General features: G+C 36.8%; 2 protein-coding genes across 2 annotated transcripts in view; one reads left to right on the top strand and one right to left on the bottom strand.

The window, feature by feature from the left end:
- The window catches only part of alpha-Cat (catenin alpha), a 93,838-nt gene that overhangs the window by 19,197 nt on the left and 52,557 nt on the right, over window positions 1-22,084 (bottom strand). The gene's annotated exons all lie outside the window — the stretch shown is intronic.
- On the top strand, window positions 14,157-21,316 carry LOC137927342 (esterase FE4-like). Its single transcript, XM_068771136.1, has 3 exons — window positions 14,157-14,355; window positions 16,394-17,634; window positions 21,031-21,316. Exons 1-3 carry the CDS (start codon window positions 14,182-14,184, stop codon window positions 21,206-21,208), a joined length of 1,593 nt encoding a protein of 530 aa, XP_068627237.1. The 5' UTR covers window positions 14,157-14,181; the 3' UTR covers window positions 21,209-21,316.

The raw sequence follows: 22,084 nt of genomic DNA, 5'->3' as shown, positions 1-22,084 counted from the left end.
TGAGAAAAAGTGTGTATTGTCGAGCGCCAGAAGGCATTGTTCACTGAGAAAGTGTTTATAGTCAAGCACCAAAAGGTGCTGTTCGCTGAGAAAGTGTTTATAGTCGAGCACCAGAAGGCATTGTTCACTGAGAAAAAGTGTGTATAGTCGAGCACCAAAAGGTGCTGTTCGCTGAGAAAGTGTTTATAGTCGAGCACCAGAAGGCGCTATTCACTAAGAAAAAGTATGTATAGTCGAGCACCAAAAGGCGCTGTTCGCAGCGAAAGGGTTAAAATAATGGGTCATGTAAGCCATACAATAGGAATACAAAAGTTATCTCTAGTGGTATCTCACTGTAACTAAAACCGTAACTGCTGTGATATAAGAACCAGATGTTATCAAGAATGTAGATGAGGTTAGTAAGACGACATTTGAAAGATCAGAAGGTGAAGCAAGAATAAAAAAAAAAACTGAAAAAAAAAATAAGCCTGAAATGTAAAGTTCTAATCCCAGACATGGTGGGGATGTGTGTGGGGGGAGCAACCTTGAAATAACAAATAACATAGCAAAGTCATTAGCTGATCAATAATAACCATTTGCATACGACTCCGTTCAACGTAGCATTATGAAATACGTTTTAAAATAAATTACGTGCTGTTATTCAAATTTAAAATGCCATTAATTTGAACGGTGGCCGTGACAGGCGGTCGGCCTTGACCTGCATCCAGTCAGTGTTGAACATCTTCATATATTACAATGTGTATTAAAATCTATTAATACTACCTTATAAAGGCATACTTTTTTTTTAAGGCCCCCGTTATTGGGAGCCTCTCGTAACCCCTATCTGGTGTGGGACAGGGACTTTTTGTTCTAATTTATTTAGTTTTCCACAATCTTTTTTATTTTCTTACTCTTCATTTATACATCTTAAGATCTTTCATTCGGTTTTCTTCCACATTTCCTCTTTCTTTTTCTTTCGCTCTGTGACCTTTCATTACTCTCTCGTTACACATTAACATTTTGTAATTTTTATTTCTGTTTATTTACATTGTTTTTTCGATTCACATTAATATCACATTATATATCACCATTAACATTTCTTATTTTCTATTTACATTTGTATTAATTTTCTTTAATATTTAATGGAATCAGGCGTTACCTCGCGGAAGTCCATCCTAAGTAAGAAAAGGACTAATATTTAGCCACTTCCGCACATGCAGTGGTAGTCGTGTAATGCGCATTTATCAGTGGGCTGGCGGGCGGTGCATTTCATTGCACGACTACCACTGCATGTGCGGAAGTGGCTAAATATTGGTCCTTTTCTTAATTTTCTTTAACTTTTATTTTTGTTAATTACTTTTATAATTATTTCTTTGCAGTATGAGAGGAAGTCTTCTTTGGTCTCTTTTTCATTTATCAGGGAGGCTATTGACTCCTCCCTGATTTTAACGCCAGACCGGCACTCGAAGTCGACATAAGGGCATATTAAAATCACATTTCCAACTACCCACCAAGAAGATAATTATGGAATCTGTGATTTTTCCATCACCCACGGACGCCAAACCTGGACCTTTAACTTGAAGATTAGGAATACTCGCCTCCATTATAATGGAAAAGGATGCAAGAGAGTCCGTCCTCAAATTCTTCAGGAAAGTAGCACAATACTCAATTAATAGGAATAAAACATAGTTAAAACATAAAATATTTTAAGTCTTATTATATATTTAATCTTATTAAGATAGATTTATTGAAACTAAAATAAAAGAATGTAAAAAATCTGTGAAAAATATTGATGTACATGAGAAAAATAAATAAACCAAATAAAGCTGTGATACTGCAATAGAAAATACAACTGAAGTGTTTGAGGATGGATGAAAGGAATGGAATGATTGAGAAAGGAAGATGGAATTGTAGAATGATAGAAGGAGGAAAAAAAAATATTGTGAACTATAGAAGACGTGGACGAAAATAAAAAAATCATGTGAAAAAATTGTTAAAAAATAAAAAAAACCCTGTTCCCAACCAAATAGGGGTTGAAGGAGACGTCCCAATAGCGGAGGCCAAACAAACAAAAAAGAGTAGGAACAAAATGCAAACCACTCAGAGAACAATGGAGAGAAGCTACTTGGATATCACAGCCATCCGCAAAAACACGGGTAAAGTAGAAAGAAGAGTTGGGCAGATCATGTGGCGAGTTTCGCTGATAACAGGTGGACATAAAGGGTTTTAAAATATACAGGACCACGAGGTACCAGAACGAATATATCAGAGGTTCGTTTAAGGTAGCTCCGATCCCCAGCAAATTACAGGAAAAAAGATTGCGATGGTATGGCCACATTCAACGAAAACCAGATGACCACGTGGTAAAAACTGCCTTAAGCCTCCCAGAATTATCAAGAGGGAGAGGGCGTCCAAAAGCTACGTGGTGGTCTAATATCGGAAAGGAACTGGAAACCCTTCAACTTGATCCAAGGACAACCCAGGATAGAGTGGCCTGGCGCAAATTGATAAGGAGACCCGACCTCAAATAAAGGGAAAAGGGAAAGAAGAAGAAGAGGACCACGAGGTACCAGAGCAAGGTAGACCTAATGCCAGATGGGCTGACGAGATCGTGGCTATGGCAGGTCACAGGTGGCTCCAAGTTGCCAAAGATAGAGAAAAATGGAAAGCTTTGAAGGAGGCTTTTACCCTGAGGGGATCCATACAAAATCATCAAACTATTTGTAAAGAAATAATCACAGTTGTCAAAATGCTTTCGCGTTGCAAAACGTTGCGTTTTTATGAAATTTTCTTGTTTTTCTAAAAGAAAGCAACACTTTTGTTTCTAATTGCGGCATGCCATCAAAACTCGGGGATTCCCTTTCTAACTAAAAATCAACGCTATTTTAATACAGTTTTATTTTCACTTTGTTTTGCTAATTTTAAGAGTTCAGTTTTAATTACGTAGTGTGTTGTGCTATTTTTAAAAGAGAATAATAAATTTATATAAATTTTAACGTATTGTTTCTGGTTACAAAAAAGGTAAATATTATTTCAATTTATTTATTGGCAGAGTTATATTATTATTGTATTTTAAATGTTTACTTTGTTCAATTTTATTTTTAAAAAGTAGTATTCTTGTGACCCTGGAACCTATCTTCGATCTTTACATGGTTTGCTATAGAAAATCTTAATTCACTTTGCGGCGTTTAAATTTGCGTCGTGTTTTTTTGGAACGTAACCACGACGCAAAGTGAGGTATTGGTGTATAAATAAAGGCTATATATTTTATTTATACACTCATGGGGGTGGAATTTCCGAAATATTTTCTTCTACAGGAAATTATAAAACTCCGACAAAGATCACATTGAACAGTCTCACTCTGCATGCAGCGACTTGCTGCATGCAGAGATACATACAGATACAATATATCTTCGTCATCCTAGTGGAAAATGGAAGATTCTAGAATAGCGTATTTTCCAGACAGATAACTAATATTGGTAGAAGTTCTATCCTTCGCGTCTCTTCCATCGATTTGTCGACATTCAGTTAATTTTAAGATTGATTTTAAATAGCAAGTATGCATTAGCTGACGACATTTACACTTCACGACTGCGTAACGATTTGTAATATTTTTTTTAATTATACAAGATCATTATTATAGAATTGTCAGCAAAAAGTATTTAGACTTATAAGCTTATTTTAAGACCAATAACTTACAGTTCAAAGTCAATAATTAATTTTAATGTTTATTAATAAACACGGCTTCAACTCAGCCACACTGGTGGGCACCTCAGGTTGCCCCCTCTCCTTCCCCCCCATTGTTAGTAGTGACAATGACTTTAAGAGATTAATAATACACTAAAATACAGAAACACGTATTTCAAGTTCTCCGATGATCTAAGCGACTTATCATGTGAGCCGCTTAAGAAATAAAAGCCCTTATACAGAATAGTGATATATTTTGATTTTCTCATAACTACGTAAATAAAAGTATATTATTTAAAATTGTATTGATTTGAAGAAATGTAATGATATTTTAATATTTAAAAATCAAACTTAAAAAACATAGGAGCTTCATTTCATAGAGTATATATCCAGTTTTAAAAACTAAACTAACTTGATATAAATTATAATAATCAAAAAGAATAATCATACATATATATTATTTTTATACAGGGCTGTATCATACATTCACACCTTCACGCCTTTTACACCTATATCCAAATCCATATATTTTTACAATAAAAGAAATCGTGAGATGTAAATGTCTTTACTAATCAATCAACAATTCCATTAGGAACTGATGCAACATGTTTTGATACACGGAGTGCCGTTGCGAGGTAACCAAATTTGTTTTAGACTCGCCTTGTTTGCTCTGTAACCATGTATGGTGAAACACTTAGCCAAGAATTTTGTCTGTTTGTTCGTTCTTTATCTAATATATAAAATTCTCGTGTCACGGTGTTCGAACTTGAACTCCTCTGAAACGGCTCGACCGATTTTTACCAAATTTTATATCCGTATTCAGTAGGTCTGAGAATCGGCTATCTATTCTCCATACCCCTAAGTGATGAGGGTGGTCCACCCCTAAATTTTTTATTTTATTTTTTATACAATTTTTTTGGTTTTTATTTTATTATGATACAGCATACAAAAATACATACAAACCTAAATTTTCACCCCTCTACGATCAACCCTTATCTTTAATTTGTTAATTAAAAACTTTAATTTTTTTGCAAAACAACGTTTGCGGGATCAGCTAGTTTAATATACTAACCGATTCTACCACGCTGTTCAATACCTCACACCTGAGAAAAACAGACGAAAGAAATTAAATAAAATTCAATTATATAATATAACACACATTGTACTTTTAAATGTAAACACCTCTCTTTTACAATTCCAAATTTATTAATTATACTGTCCCCAAGCTGATCAATAGAGATGGATAGTTCACTAGACAAGACAAGAAAGATATATATCTTTGCAAAAGATATAATCACTCTCCAGCGCGCGCGTTGCAGTTGTATCTCTATGCCTTTGTACTTGTAACGAGTTGCGGCTCAGAGTTAGAGAGAGATGGACTTATATAGCAATTTATACGTAAGAGAGAGGCAGATAGCTACAGCATGTTTGTATTAAAAATGTAAACTACGGATTTTCGTAACGACGACATCACGCGCGCGATTAGCTTTGTTGTGCTTTATGACAAAGACACGAAATGCTTAATAGGAATATTCCACACGTTTTATTCCACATAACCCAGTTCTAAGTCTGATCTAAAAGAGCCGAAGATATAAAGGATGTATGTTTAGTGTCTGCTGTCTCATTCTCTCTCCGCGCTGAACTAAATGAGTTAAAAATATAAAAGAGTGATATATATGCCAAGATCGAAATCATATAAATCACTCTTTTCTCGTCAGGGATACATTTTGCCCATCTCTACGGTACATGGGCAGAGACATATATACGGATGGTCCTGTCTCCACCTTCTCTGGCATGCTCACCTTGCTTTTGCTCGTACTATTGGTCTAGTACATCTATGACCCAGACCACATTATTGACCTTAGGGTCCATATATCATCCATGTAACGGGCTACGCGATCCACCTACTTTCATTAAACTGTGACCCGTACCTTTAGTAGCACAATGATCGCACCTACATTACGCGAGCGTTTGCCTGCGCGGGCGCATCGGGCAACTTCGGCTATCTCCGGCCACCGTATGCCATTGTTAGCTATGCTCGCGCGTTGGACGCACGCTTCTTGCGACCGCCATCTTTGCATATATCTTATATTCGTATTCATGTATCTTATATTTAATGTTTTTGTCTTTGGCTAAAATTAGTTAGTTTTTCTATCTGTACCGCGCTAAATTTTAAATCAAACCGTTTAATACTGAAATTTTTTCTTTATTCTTTCTGATCCAACTTATTTGACCTTATTAGTAGTAAACAAACAGACATTAACTGTAAAGCCTACTTTGAAAGGTTTAAGGCATCACATATTAATGTCTATCATTCTTTAATTCTAAACCTAGACTTTTTTTTCAATATAAATGACCCGAATATATTGTGACGAAAAAGAGATGACGAATGAAACAAATTGTGGAGAATGTAAGGATAGAAAGAAAATAAAAATAGGATTCAGAAAAATGTTTAACATGAAAAAAGATCTTATCCTTACTTATATAGAAATAAACGAGTAAATTTAAATTTAAAAATGGATCCAGGCATCGCATAACTTTACTTCTACACCTGGACGGGTTTGTTTCAATATAAACGACCCAAGACTTATACACTTAGGATAATTTACAATCATCACTGGTCTACGTCATGAGAAGAAAGACAAAAAAGCATAATATGATAGAAAAAATAAACTAGAGGCTTATTTAATATTGTCTATATTGTCACATTTGAACTTACAGCTAGAGCTCCAAACGCATGTTGATCTGAAAAAAGCTCAAAATATCCACCCATGTCACTCATCACGATATCTCAAGAATCATAAGGTTTAGAGGCTTGAAGGAATATAGCATTCGCGGAATAGAAGTCATGTAGAAAATTATACCCGGAAATTTTTGAGTTTATTTATATGAAACTTGTTCAGAATACTTTTTTGTAAAATCGTTGGGATTGCAATATAAACGAAACCAAAAACTTGGGATCCAGTGCAAAAAGATTTATTAGTTAATATCTGGAATACTAGAATTATGGATTTTGGAAAAACAGTGGCATTCATTAAGTTCAGGAACTGGGTAGACAGCTAGTAGATTTACAATCCAGAAACATTTTTTAACATTTACTATAAATTTTGACAATAAACAATAAAAGCCTCAAATAACGCCGCTGCGATATACACTGCACCGTTACATCACCATTGCATCTGATCACCAACCGTCCGCCCATCATCGCATGCTAAACGTGTTCGTCTGTCCGCTTGCATGTGTAGACCAGCGACGATCTAGACACGGAGTTCGAACCAGTCGAAGATATGACCATGGAAACCAGGAGCAGATGTAAGTATCAAAATTGAAAACAGGACTACCCACATAATGACTCTTGTGGGTAGTCATGTTTTGTAGTTTTATAATGCAGAAACATTTTTAACGTTTAATATAAATTCTGGTAACAAACCATAAAAGCCTGAATTAATGTCATGAGATGTACACTGCATTATTACCGCTTAGGATAATTTACAATGATCTGAGAGAGACGCGTGCGCACGGATATTTGACAGTTCGTTATGAACTTCTCGCAAAAAAATTTTCAATTTTATTTACAAAATGCGAAAATATACTATCACTTAACATTTGCATCTATCACAAAATTACTAATTAATTTCGCATATAATAAATATTTTTTAAAACTTTCATTTATAACCAATCAATCTGTGTATATATAAATGGACATACAGAGATACAATTTCTCGATATTAAAACACTATTAACAGTCTCTTCGAATATTTACATAAACAACGTAACCTTCAGCATGAATGACTATACAATATTTTATAATTTCAATGACGTATCGATAAAAATAATCAAATGTAAATATTGTGAAACTTTTTTAAATCGTGATATAACTTCGTCTTCTATTCAATCGAAAGATATACGCTGCAAGGCCTCCCACAAAGATCAACCACAATGACCGGTCTTCCGCTGCCTGATCCGCTGAGATTTGCGACCTAAACTATGTCGTCGGTGCATCTAGTGCGGATGCACTTGGTGCAAGTGCACCTAGTGCGGGTGCACTTAGTTCGTACTCACGCTTCTTCTACCTGCTCGTGGTTGCCAATAGAGACGCCTCGACGAGCAAATATTGCAACTACGTTGGTGATCATGGTTCTTTTTTAATACCAACGCATTTGACCTCTGATGACGCTATATATATGTAAACTATAATACAGTTCGTAACATTAATTAAAAAGGAAGAACGTGGCGTAGCTTTGGCCCCCACTAGGTAGATCCATGTCGTGGGCACCACGTTGGTAAACACTGATCTAGTATTAGCTATGTAATGAACATGCATTTTGATAGCATTGTCAAAGTACTTATAGTTTTTTCTTTTCCCACTATAGTTTGGTATCATATTAGCCAAAATATGCTTACTGCTAGGTATAGATCTGTCCAAAAAAAAAACACGATGACCGGTCTTCAGATGCTTGAAGTGACTATAGCGGACAGTCCCACTACGTCGGACTGTCCTGTCCGCGGCGGCAACATGCGCGTCCTAGCGTATTAACTTAAGCCAGCAGCCCGGATCCCCGGTCGCTAGGCGCGCGCGTCTCACCGCACTCTGGGTTCAGCGCATACGCAAGCACGCCCTAATAAACTCTCGCTCCGACGCGCCTTTCTTTGTATAGTGGTTGTGTGAACAATAAATTTTCTCAATAGCATCCGCTTATATCATTTCACCACCACATGACATTTGCGAACTTAACTATGTCGTCAGTGCATCTAGTGCGGGTGCACCGAGGGCGTACTCACGCAACGTCTACCAGCTCGTGGTTGCTCTCTAGAACGTTTCGGTCTGCCATTCTAGATGAGCAATTCTTCGAGCTGCGTCGATGATCTTAACTCTTCTGCGTACCTCCTTAATGATCTTGCAGTGAAACTCCGAGCATAGCCTTCTCCATTGCTCTCTGGATGGTTCCCTTTGAATCTTTTTTATTAGTCACAGACAAAGCATTTGACAGTTAATGAAGATGAATATTAAGTTCCGTCAACTAATTAATTTTATTTTTATCGATAATACAGATCGCAATTTAAAATAGTTACTTTAGACTACCACATACATCATCATATCTGCCGGTAGACGTTCAATGCAAGACATATCTTTTTCAAAGATCACCACGAAGAACTGTCTCACGTTGTCCACAATTCCCGCGACCTTGTCTGTCATCTGCCCACCTAGTGGGCGGCTTACCCACGCCACGTCTGCCGGCTTGCAGTCGCCACTCGAGAACCCTTCGATCTGCCACTTTAGACGTGCAATTCTTCCAGCTACATCAGTTGTCTAGTTTCTTCTGCATATCTTCTTTTTTGGTTATAGACAATTTCAGTTAATTTATTACATTTCAACCACATCCCTTCTACACCTTCAAAATAGTTACTTTAAACTATCACATATATCATCATATCTGCCGGTAGACGTTCACTGCAAGACATAGATCTTTTCCAAAGATCGTCCACGAAGAACTGTCTTACGTTTTCCACAATCCTCGCGACTTTGACTGCCACCTGTCCATCAGTGGGAGGCTTACCCACGCCGCGTCTACCTATTTTTTAAACGTTATTCCTGAAACTCCGAGCATAGACCTCTCCATTGCTCTTTGACCTTGAACCTTATGATGCCCGTCGTAAGTGACCTCGTCTCTGATCCGTACATCATCACCAGCAACGTACATTATTCAAATACCTTTATCTTCTAACATTCCTGTATGCATTAGTTTTTTAACCTTCATATAAAAATTCAATTGATTCATTCTTTAGTCATACGTGAATGTATATGCGAGTTATTATATTGACCATATACAGCTGTACCGCATTCCAGATGCCATCAGCGTGGATGTCACATGAATCATATCCAAGGTCCATCAGCTCGAAGACCTTGGAGACACGACTGGTTTAATATACGGTTTAAAGTTCACAAATTACTCACTAAAACAATTAATACAGTACCCGGCTATAAATATTGCACATCGACCTTTGGAAAGAGACAATCGACTAATTTAGCATTATTAATGAAAATTGTATTTCGGGAATAGAACCCAAAACTCTACCGCTAAACTAACATATATACAGTATTTCTTACTTATGTTATCATTACGTGATTTATCTCTGAAATTATTGACTTTTATACCACCATTACCATTCACACCTTTAAATGTTTTACAACTATAGTTGAACATCCATTATGAACAACTGTTTGTAATTTTTCTTTATTAAATTTTTCACTTCCTTTTTTATTATTTTCTGTCTTCTTCCGTTCTTCACGATCTCTATCGTTCTGTTCTTTCATTCAATAATTCAGTCTTTTCTTCTCTTCCGCTCTAATATCGTTCCGTTCATCCTCAATTACTGCAGTTCAGTTTATTTATACAATTTATATATATCACAGCTTTTTTAAGTTAATTTTGCATCTTATACCTATATATCACAGTTCTCTTATTTCTCTCATTGTCAATATTAGTATTTACATATTTATTTCTATTACAATTAGTTATAATATACATTTTTTATTGCACTGTTTATCTTAACATTTGTTCCTATTTATTAAAAATCCTGTTTTGGTTACTGTTCTGCAAAAGTTGAGGAAGCTTTTTCTGCCTGGTCTGGTCTACCTTTGACCAACTCAATAGGTACCTATAGGCTCCAGGGTGGTGGTTTACGGCCCGGAACCCCTCATCACACTACCAACACAGAGGGCGATGGAAGAGCCATGAGGAGTGACAACAGAGGTAATGCCTATCATAATCTGCAAGCTCTCTAACATCCTGAACCTGACTGCCTTTAGTAGCAGAGATCTGAACCAGTCAAGATCAGGCGTTACGACCAGTTCTTTATGCAGAGCGTGCCTGGAGGAGGATGACAGCAGCTCTTGTACTACTTCGGTGCACGGGAGTAGCACCCAGGATCGCCGAGGTGCCTCTCAGAGATCGCCAGCAACACGACGTCTGCTAGGATTCCATGAGGAGTTAGGTTGGCTTGATTAATACCAACCACGACACAGCGCCGCTTTTATTTTATAGCCCCCGCTATTGGTGGCCTCTCGTACCCCAAACTTTTTGGGATCAGGGACTTTATAATAATTTTTTTATTCTTCAGTCTTTTCTTTATTCATCACTCTCATTCACGCGTCACAATATCTTTCATTCTTTACTTTTGTCCTTCACAATATTTTTCGTTTTGCTCTTTTATACCTTCTTTCTTTCCTCGCCTTTCTTCCATCATCTTCTTAGTCTAAGGTGGCTAGGTACATATTATTTATTTTTATTCTTTAATTTTATCTTATTTACACATTTATTTTACTTTCTTAATTCTTTATTACACATTTCTTTTTCTATTTCTTATTATTAGTTAACAATTTATTTTGTGCAGAGTTTATTAAGTACCTTATTCTATACAGTTTTATTTCTTTCAACCGTATCACTCGCCACCCCACGAGCGAAAGATAGGAATGATGGGCGAAGGTTGTCGTCGCCCATCATAACGACGATGCTCTCTATGTCTATCTTTAGCTTTGTTTCAGTCTCTAGGGTACAGAGTTTATTAAGTACCTTATTCTATACAGTTTTAATACGCAGCGCCGATTGGTTGTGGAAACCAGCTCGCTGAGACAAGATACACGACAGTAGGTACATGTTCTCTCTGACCCTGAAAGAACCCGGGTTATATTTCCAAAGAAACCCTAACTGGAAGGACGTCGAATCCAAAATGCTCCAGGAGAACTCAGGTCTTAGTAGATCAGGTCAACTTCTACAGAGGAGATGGTGGAGTATTCAAAAAGCTCCAGGGGAACTCGGGTCTTAGTAGATCAGGTCAACTTCTACAGAGGAGATGGTGGAGTATCCAAAAAGCTCCAGCGGAACTCGGGTCTTAGTAGATCAGGTCAACTTCTACAGAGGAGATGGTGGAGTATTCAAAAAGCTCCAGGGGAACTCGGGTCTTAGTAGATCAGATCAACTTCTACAGAGGAGATAGTGGAGTATCCAAAAAGCTCCAGGGGAACTCGGGTCTTAGTAGATCAGGTCAACTTCTACAGAGGAGATGATGGAGTATCCAAAAAGTTCCAGGGGAACTCGGGTCTTAGTAGATCAGCTCAACTTCTACAGAGGAGATGGTGGAGTATCCAAAAAGTTCCAGGGGAACTCGGGTCTTAGTAGATCGGGTCAACTTCTACAGAGGAGATGGTGGAGTATCCAAAAAGCTCCAGGGGAACTCGGGTCTTAGTAGATCAGGTCAACTTCTACAGAGGAGATGGTGGAGTATAATGTAATTGCGTATTTACAAAACTAGCGCATGACATTGCATAACCTTATCTAAAAACCGATGCATTACAGTTAAAGTGGCATATATCAGTGAAATGTTTAAGATAAATAAGATTTTAAGGTGAATCCAAACAAATGCATTAATATGTTCCGTATATATAGAAAACCGTTATTACAGATAAAACATGTCCACAGCTGGACATGGTCTACGTCCAGAGCACAATTCAAAAGTGGAATCGACACGAGTTTGACCCTAATGTTATATAGGTGGGACTTAACACTAATTATACCAACACTTATTGGGTCCTACTAGAACGTATGGAATATGGTGGTTAGGAAGGAAATGCAAATATTTTTTTTATAATGAGACAAAATGGTAAGTTGATCATTTCTTTTACAAACGCAAAATATAAAAATTTTTGATCCATAGCTCATTATATTATTTAAATTTTCAATGCAAAATATCAAAATGGGTCATTTGACCCGTAATGGTATATTTAGTGTTAAGAATTTTAGAAACGCTAAGGTGAAGCATAGCATAAAGGTTGAGAAACACTGAACAATAAAGAAGGCTATGGTTAGACCTGCAAATGAACCTGTCACAGATGTAGCTCGAAAAAATTCTAGTCTAAAATGGCAGTAGACATTTAAGTTAGGAAATATTTCAAGACACTAGAGCAGTTTTCCCAACGTGTGGTCCAAGTCCCAAAGTTGGGCAATTGGATTGAGGGGACAATTTGAAAATGGACTCAACTCCAGTTTAACCATTTCGATTTAATATAAAAGTTATATACAGGGGAGCCGTAAGAATTGTGACAGAAAAAAGTTTGAAAAACACTGAACAATAGAGAAAATACGGCTATGGTCAAACCTTTGCAGTGGGATCGAATCAAAAATAAAAAGATCTGCAAAACAGTCACGGATGTAACTCGAAAAATTTCTCGTTTAAAGTGGCAGTAGACATTTAAATTAGGAAATATTTTAGGAGACTAGAGCAGTTTTGCCAACGTGTGGTCCAAGTCCCACAGTGGGGCAATTTAAAAATGGACTCGACACGAGTTTAACCCTTTCACTTTAAATATAAAAACTATATATCCCACATAAAGGGGGTGCACGAATTTTATAAAGGCTATGGCATGGCATATAAGTTTCAAAAATACTGATCTAGACTTCTAGACATAGGTAAAGATAAAATTAATTTATTCAAAATTTGAACTTTTATCAGGACCCATATCGTCATTTTTTAATTCTATTTTAATTTGTCTCTACTATGCTTTGGAAGGTGTTATAGTTGTGTAGAAGAAGCAGGAAGAAACTCCACAACAACACATACATAAAGTTTAACACAGATATATACATATACACTTATATAGCCTAAATGAAATCAAAACTATCGACATCACCGCCAAGGATTCTTTTCATTTAAACATTCGTTCATTGAATAATAAGGCTTTTTATGTCAATTTACTTTTAGTACGACTTTTTGCAGTTGAAACTTTTGATACAGTTAGTTCCCCATTGCCTTGTAAATACACTATTAACGTCCCCCTTTTTTTAAACTTATAACTATTGTAAACATACAAGATACTATCATAAATATATATCTAATATATAAAATTCTCGTGTCACGGTGTTCGAACTTGAACTCCTCTGAAACGGCTCGACCGATTTTTACCAATTTTTATATGCGTATTCAGTATGTCTGCGAATCGGCTACGATCTATTTTCCATACCCCTAAGTGATAAGGGTTGTTCACCCTTAAAAATTTTTTGTTTAAATTTTGGACCATTTTTTTTTGTTTTTATTTCTTTACGATACAGGAAACAAAAATACATACAACCCTAAATTTTTACCCCTCTACGATAAACCTTTATTTTTTATTTGTTAATTAATTTTTTTTTGCAAAACAACGTTTGCGGGATCAGCTAGAATATATATATATATATATTATTGACATATTTAAACAGCTTTCCAAACGAAATTCACGGCCATAAATCAGAGCCTATCCAATAAGACCATCTATTTCGTGCGCTATAAGACCAGCCATTGTTACTACTGCAACATGCAAATCGCCTCACATATTTAGGTCAAATACTTTCGTTTAGGGATCTCCTAATTCTAATTCCAAATGCATCTTATCACACGTTATCGGACACTCGAGATAAACTACTTTCATTTTAAAAGGAAGCTTCACGATACAGGACTTCATCCCATTCAATACATAACGAGATGAAGGTATCTCTACTAAGCCTGTTCGTCACATCGGCGTGGGCGTCGATGCGACTGGACCCACTCGTGGACACTAAACGTGGTCTGATCAGAGGTCTTCAGGCGTCCGACGGTGATTATTCCATGTTCCTCGGTATACCGTACGCGAGAGTCAATAATAGCAATCCATTTGGGGTGAGTATCCAGTAAATCCATATTAATATTACATTGTTTATGCCAATAACTATATAAAAAAAGTTGGTAGATATAGCGTGGGTATGCCGTCCCACTAGTGTAAACTGAGGACATAATTAAGGAAGACGTTGGATGCTGATAGTGGAAGACAGTAATCGTTGCGACCTGGGGGGGGGGGGGTTGCTATCTATATCAGGAGCGCTGGTACAACCTTCTGTAAAGTGCTGTCGTAGAAGGAGGCTGAGGCGAGAGAGAGAAAGAACATCTGAACTTCTAGCACTCTGTGTTTGGCACTAATCGGTGTAACATAACTCCCGAAGGAGGGTTGAAACACGTGTTGAGTGATTTAACGGTGGCAGTTGTGTAATTCGCATTGTTTGCCGCATACGCATTTGGCTGGCGGGCGGTGCACTTTGTTGCACGACTACCACTGCATGTGCGGAAGTGGCTAAATATTGGTCCTTTTCTTACTTACGATGGACTTCCCCAAAATAACGCCTGATTCCATTAAATATTTAAGATTAAATTTTGTATCGTAATATTTCCAAGAGGTGTAGTAGGAATTGTAACATAAGATGGATAAGGGATACTTATATTTTTATTTACGAAAATATTAAACAGTGGCTTAATATTGGTCCTTTTCTTACATCTGAGCTCCTCATCCGCATTCGGAAACCTGGATGTCGGAGGGTGATATACCACGCCTTTCTCCAACCCTCTTAACCTTGGTGACGGATTCTGGGTAATCCGCCGCAAGTAAGGAGTCGAAGCACTAGGCCACCGCCGTTGAAACTGCGGAAGTATTTGAAATTGTTTCCGTATTTTCAACAGAAGGCGTTAAAAAAGATCATGAAAAGTTTTAGCTGGTGGAAATCCTTAACCTTTCGTTGCCCCACAGCGGGGTATCCTATGCAAGATTTCCTCAGGAGAAAATTAAAGTCCATAGGCTGATCGAAGACTGCTAGATAGTTGAAAAGCATTTATAGTTACATACAAAACAGTTATTAACCCTTTTAATGCCGGGAGCCCTTATCGGAACTTGTCGAGTGCGTTTTACATAAACAACTGCATTGCCACATCAAGACATAGCATGGCTTAGTTTCTCCTTGACGTTTCTTATGAACAGTATATTTCGTCCCAGTTGCAGTTTGAAAGCGTCATTTTTATTGCCGTTGTTTTCCGATCGTATCGAACATTGTTGTTTTTGACAGACCAAAAATATATGCCAGGGCTTCTTAAACTTTTGTCATTCACGACCCCATTTATGATTGCGACTTTCTTGACGACCCCATACAAATATAAAAAAAAAATTATTTTTTACGATTTATTTACTACTAATACTAACAATATACATATACATATGAAAATATATGGTTTTAGAATTCGTTTTGTAATTTACAAAAATCTAAAATTTAAAATTGCACAAAAAATTATAAAATTGTATTTATATTACTTTTAAACCTTCAAATATTTGACATTGAAATCCCTCGACACCAGAATTTTGCCACGCGACCCCATTTGGGGTCGCGACCCCTAGTTTAAGAAGCCCTGATATATGCCAAAGATATATCGGCTCTGGCACTTTTCGCAAGTGTAACAGGAGCCGATATATCGGCACCCGGCATTAAAATAGTTAATTTTCATTATGTGATATTGTTTCTATTGTTAGATAATACATTGGAATTTCCAAGTTAATACTTCATAATAATTTGTCCAAAATTGTGATGAAAAAAAGACTTTTTGTATACGCAAATACGTTTTGTAAGAGAGAACTAAACTTTTATATTTTTTATAATTTTTAATGAGTAGAAAAAAACTAGTATCATTGTTTTGTTACTCTATCTTATCCTTAACACACTGCTTTTTGAATCATGTAAATATTGTTTGTCGTTTGGTTTTTATCAGCATTTCCCCAAACCTTTGTAAAACTCTGAAATTTGGCTGATTATTTTCTCATAATCACCAATTTTTCTCCCGGCACTAACAGGGTTAATTGCGCCTAGATGAGTCCCAGGTAATAAAATTATTTTCCTTTCAGCCATCATTACCATACCCTGACTTCGAGGATGTATTCGAGGCATACGACGACTCAGCAATGTGCCCACAAATAGAACAGTTCAATTACCAGATCGCCGGCACACTGGACTGCTTACACCTCAACATCTTCGTCCCCAATAAGGCCACAACTTTCAATCGTCTCCCGGTTCTCGTATGGATCTATGGCGGTAGATTTCAATACGGCTTTGGCAATCGGTATGTCTACGGGCCAAAATACTTGGTTCGACATGACGTCATCTTCATAACCGTCGATTATAGAATTGGACCTTACGGATTCATGTGTCTCAACACCCCCGAAGTACCTGGTAATCAGGGTCTAAAAGACCAGTTAAGCGCTTTGAGATGGATCAAGGAGAACATAGAAGCTTTTGGTGGTGATTCAAATAAAATTACAATCGTCGGATCCAGCGCTGGGGCAATCTCTGTAGATTATCACTTAATGTCTACAAAGGAAAATCTATTCGACAAGGTGATAATGCAGAGTGGAACAACCCAATGCCCTTTTGCGGTAACCGAACCTGATAGAAACGCACCAATAAAAATTGCTCACCAATTAGGATTTGAAAGTGATGACAATGGTGAAGCATTACATTTTCTATCAACTGTCGATCCAAAATTAGTTATAGGAGCTGTATCAAAATTACCAATACTGTTCAGACCATGCGTGGAGAAAGAATTCGAAGGTGTAGAGATACTTGTAGAGAAACATCCATTAGACAACGATATACCTAGAGCAAAAAATATACCAATTCTAGCAGGAATAAACAGCGAGGAACTATTGGTGCTCTACGGTAACGGTATGCATGGAAATCATAGCTTTGACATCTTCAATGCTAACATAAAGCTTCAGTTCGATATAAGCGAAGATCGGGAAATGGAGACAATTGTTAAACAATTCTACGTAGGTGATGAAGTAGAAAGCAAGGAGCTGAAGTCACAGCTGACCGATTTCGAATCTGATTTTACATTCAATCACCCAATACACAGAAGCATAAGAAAGTATCTCGAAAATGAAGGTCAAGTATATTCATACGTATTTTCCTACGCCGGTGGTAGGAACATGGTGAAATGGCAGAAGAATGTCACAGAAGGTGGAGCGGCACATTCAGACGAGAAGGGTTACCTTTTCGATGTATCGTTTTTAACAGACACTCCAACTGAGGAAGATCAGTTGATCATTGATAGAATCACAACGCTCTGGACAAACTTCGTGAAATATGGGTACGTATCTTTCTTAGTTAACAGTTCTTCTTTATCATCCTGGAAGTAAATAATTGCAATCTAATGCGACGCGACATGTTACCTAACTTTAGGTGTACCCAATGTGACCTTTACTACGTCGATTCATCCCTAGTGGGGGGGGGGGGTTTAAGCAATTGCAATCCTTCCTTTTTAAACTATTTATTTATATAAGTAGCAACGTAGACTGCATCATATAACATAAGTTGAGACAGAGGTCAAATATCCAAGGTCACTGATGTAACTTAAAGATTTACTAGCCTTAAGTGGCAGTGTGCACGTTTCAAGTGGCGACCACGAGCAGATAGACCCAGCATTGGGAAACTACCCCACAAATGGACCGACGACATTGTTAAGGTCCGATAATAGTCGCGATCTTTGCTGTGGGTGTCTAGCGGCACACATATGATGTACCTAGGTTTTATTAGGAAGACTGTCTTTGTAGGTTTCTCTTTCAGGTATTTGATCCAATATATCAGGTCTTTACTACGCAGTTTATCTTTCTCTATCTAGTCCGGCGAGTTCATATATAGTTTGTCTCTTTCTACCTTCTTCATCTAACACTATCAGAGGGACCGGAAAGTAACGTCGCTTTCTCAAGTTAAACCCACATGACTACATTTTCAACAAGTTTTTATTTCTAATCAACAATGTATTCACCTTCGTTATCAACCTTTTGCCGTCTAGTATACAAATCATAGTTAGAAAAGGACCAATTTTTAACACAGCTGTGTTTGGCACTAATCGTTGTAACATAACTCCTGAAGATGCCCCGTGGAGGGGTGAAACACGTGTTGAGTAATTTGGCGGTGGCGGTTGTGTGATTTGCATTGTTTGCCACATATTCATCAGCGGGTTGGCGGGCGGTGCACTTTGTTGCACGACTACCACTGCATGTGCGGAAGTGGCTAAATATTGCTTCTTTTCTTACTTAGGATGGACTTCCGCGAGGTAACGCCTGATTCCATTAAATATTAAAATGCGTATTTTTGATGAATCTACATTTCGAATACTATAAACAAATCTGATTATCAATCTAAAAACCTACAGAAATCAGAATCCAATATTAATCTAACAGAGTTATATATATTCAAGAGTATAAATATATTATTTTGCAAATTTGATAATTCCGATATGAATTCACATGTAGATAGATTAAAATGAACACATAAGGCCATAACAATCGATCAACTTGATATTAAAATTTAAAAAACAAATACACACTCAAAACGTCACAGCCAACTAGATATCGCTGATATCGTGTCCACGTTGAAACGTCAGATTACTTGTTAAATATATTGATGTGAGTGTTGATAGTTTCAAGGGTTCAGATGGAACAAACATCAAAACACAAGCACTCATATATTTCATTCATATCTACTGTATATCTGACACGAGTGACACAGTGAACAGGTCCTCCAACAGCTGGACCTACGACATTGCAAAAGTAGCTGCAAGCTGGTATTACGAGACCTGTACTCTGGTAAATTGAGTATCTCTCTTACAACTCCTCTGTCTTGTGTTCACAGGGACAATTTTTACTTGATCATTTCTTCTCATTTATGTATTATTTTCTTAGTTTATCTCACTTATTCTTCTTTCATATTTAATGGAATCAGGCGTTACCTTGCGGAAGTCCATCGTAAGTAAGAAAAGGATCAATATTTAGCCATTTCCGCACATGCAGTGGTAGTCGTGCAACAAAGTGCACCGCCTGCTAGCCCGCTGATATATTGGTCCTTTTCTTAGTTATTCTTCTTTCATCCGTCACAATGTCTTCCATTCTTATCTATTCCTCTACATTTCATTCCTTGCTTCTTCTCATTTACCGTTCCTCTTGCATTGCTACTTTACAGTTTTCAATTTAATATTTATTTACATATTTTGCATTTTGTTATATTCAGATTTCATTTTTATTTTTATTGTTTTATCTTATGTCTATACCAGCCTTATCACTTACTTTCTTTATAACATTTTACTGCTTTTTATTCGCTTTAATATCTTTATTTACTTCTGGCAGTAATCCATGAAGGTCTGGCGGCTTATTTCTTCCCTTTTCTGAGGCTATATTCTCTTTTTCTGTTCTTTCGTGCAACCGAAACTGGCATTCAACCCGTAACGCTGCATATATATCAGTCGGTATATCATATAGTCAATATGTGGCAATCATAGAGGACTAAGAAAGGGACTAGTATATAGCTACTTCCGCTATATATATGTGTGTATATATATATATATTAGTCCTTTTCTTAGTTAGGATGAACTTCCGCGAAGTAACGCCTCAATCTATTAGAAATCATTGAGGACACTAATGCTTGAATAGTTCAGACCCTTCAATTCCGTTAAATCTTTTCCAATGAAGCTGTAAAAGCCTTAGGACTAACAGCAAAAACTTCATCCGAGACAATACCAACTACCAATGCTTGCAATGCATCTACTTGACACAGTAATGATTTCTATGACATTTTTGAAAGCAATAACATACAGAATCAACACTAGAGTTTATTGTTGATTTCTCTCAAATCGCATTGGAACCATGGAGGCCTTTATATTAGGGACATCATCATAGGTTATATAACGATCAAAACAGATGTCCTGAGACATTAAGGTTATTCAGTTAGGACTACTGATCTGCAAACGAACGTATGAAATCCTTACATAAGGTCAACAGACAACCTCGTTAAAAATATTTGAATCTTTAAGAATAAATCACCAGTTTCGATTGCAAGAAAAGATAAGTGGAGAAACATCGCCTCAATAGTTAGCCATAAGTCAAGTCGTTCTAGACATTCCTAGAATTCTGTAGAAATGTCATAGGACTTATGCTAAGAGTCAAGAAACATAGGCTATAATTAAAATAATTTATATAATACATAAACAGAAATAAAAGTGAAATGTACTGTGATATAGATAATAAAACAAAATACTAGCAATATTAAACTAAGGCAAATAAATGTAAAAATCAAAAATTATTCAACCAAAATAAGAGAAAATGTAAATGTATGATTCTGTAGAGAAAGAGATGTATGAAAGGAATGCAAGATATTGTAAAGGAGAAACAAGAGAAATTAATGAAAGATATTAAGTAGGATGAGAGAGGAGAATGACAATAATTGTTAATTGATAGACTCTGCTTTATCATCGTAGAGGAGAATGAAAGATCCACAAAAACGAGGGTCACCTTGTTAATGGTTTTATTGGAAATGTATGAAGAACGTATATGTCCAGCATTATAAGATAGATACGAGGGTAGCTTAGAGACTTAGAGCCAAGGTTGGGAGAAATCACCAGATGCAGGCAACGCGCAACCGGTCAAGACCGTACAATAGATATGATAATAAAACATTTTATTAACATGAATCTAACATTGTACCGCAGGAACCCAACACCTGACACTACGGATCTGTTACCCGTCATATGGAAGCCCGTGACCAAAGACGTCCGGTACTACTTGGACATCGACCTTCAGATGGACCTCAAGAGGAGTCTGTACCATGACCGCATGGCTTTCTGGGACTTGCTCTTCCAGATGTACGGCCATTTATTGAAGAATTAAAGACTGAATTGGATGTAGAAGACTAAATCTGGGTGCGATTTGGAGATATCTTCGTATTGGCTAGTTTTATGAATAAATTTTTATATACATGGTGTTTGATCATAGGTGTGATAGCATAGCTCATAATTTATATTGCATCCTATCCAAAAATCAATTGTCATCAATTACAAAAATAATAAATAAGGTAATAAAGTAAAAAATAGCGTTTTCATAAGTAAGAAAAGAATCAATATTTAGCCACTTCCGCACATGCAGTGGTAGTCGTGCAACAAAGTGCACCGCCCGCCAGCCCGCTGATAAATGCGCATGCGGCAATCACACAACCGCCACCGCCAAATCACTCAACACGTGTTAAAACCCCTCCACGGGGCATCCTCAGGAGTTATGTTACACCGATTAGTGCCAAACACAGAGTGAGCTTTAAGTTTGGCACTGATCGGTGTAACATTTTTTTCATTGTTTATTTTTGCGGAAGTGGCTAAATATTGGTCCTTTTCTTACTTAGGATGGACTTCCGCAAAGTAAAGCCTGATTCTATTAAATAGCGTTTACATATTCCAGATAATAAAACTACTTATTGTCTTTTATCTATCCCTGCAAACTTTGGCAAAGTTAATAACATTCATTTATTGAACATTGGAATTTTTAACAGAACTCTTATTGATCGTCAACATATCATCTATTTTATTATTGACTCTACTCTGTTTTGCAAGGTGTTATAGTTGTGTAGAAGAAGCAGGAAGAAACTCCACAACAACATATACTTAAAGTTTAACACAGATTTATACGTGTACACTTTATCAGATATAGCCATAATTAAATTAAAACAATCAGGCGATATCACTGCCAAGGATTCTTATCATATTATGAATAATA

The sequence above is a fragment of the Battus philenor genome, unplaced genomic scaffold (genome assembly GCF_028537555.1).
Source record: "Battus philenor isolate CCGP_79_NKW_IND1 unplaced genomic scaffold, ilBatPhil1.0.hap1 SCAF_30, whole genome shotgun sequence".
NCBI lineage: Eukaryota > Metazoa > Arthropoda > Insecta > Lepidoptera > Papilionidae > Battus > Battus philenor.
This window is presented reverse-complemented; position numbering and strand designations above follow the sequence as displayed.

Bases quoted from the DNA above. Each gene is read 5' to 3' on its own strand.
- LOC137927342 (XM_068771136.1), top strand. From the start codon at position 14,182: ATGAAGGTATCTCTACTAAGCCTGTTCGTCACATCGGCGTGGGCGTCG. The intron at 14,356-16,393 runs GTGAGTATCCAG...TTTTCCTTTCAG, and splicing joins ATAATAGCAATCCATTTGGG to CCATCATTACCATACCCTGA. The intron at 17,635-21,030 runs GTACGTATCTTT...ATTGTACCGCAG, and splicing joins ACAAACTTCGTGAAATATGG to GAACCCAACACCTGACACTA.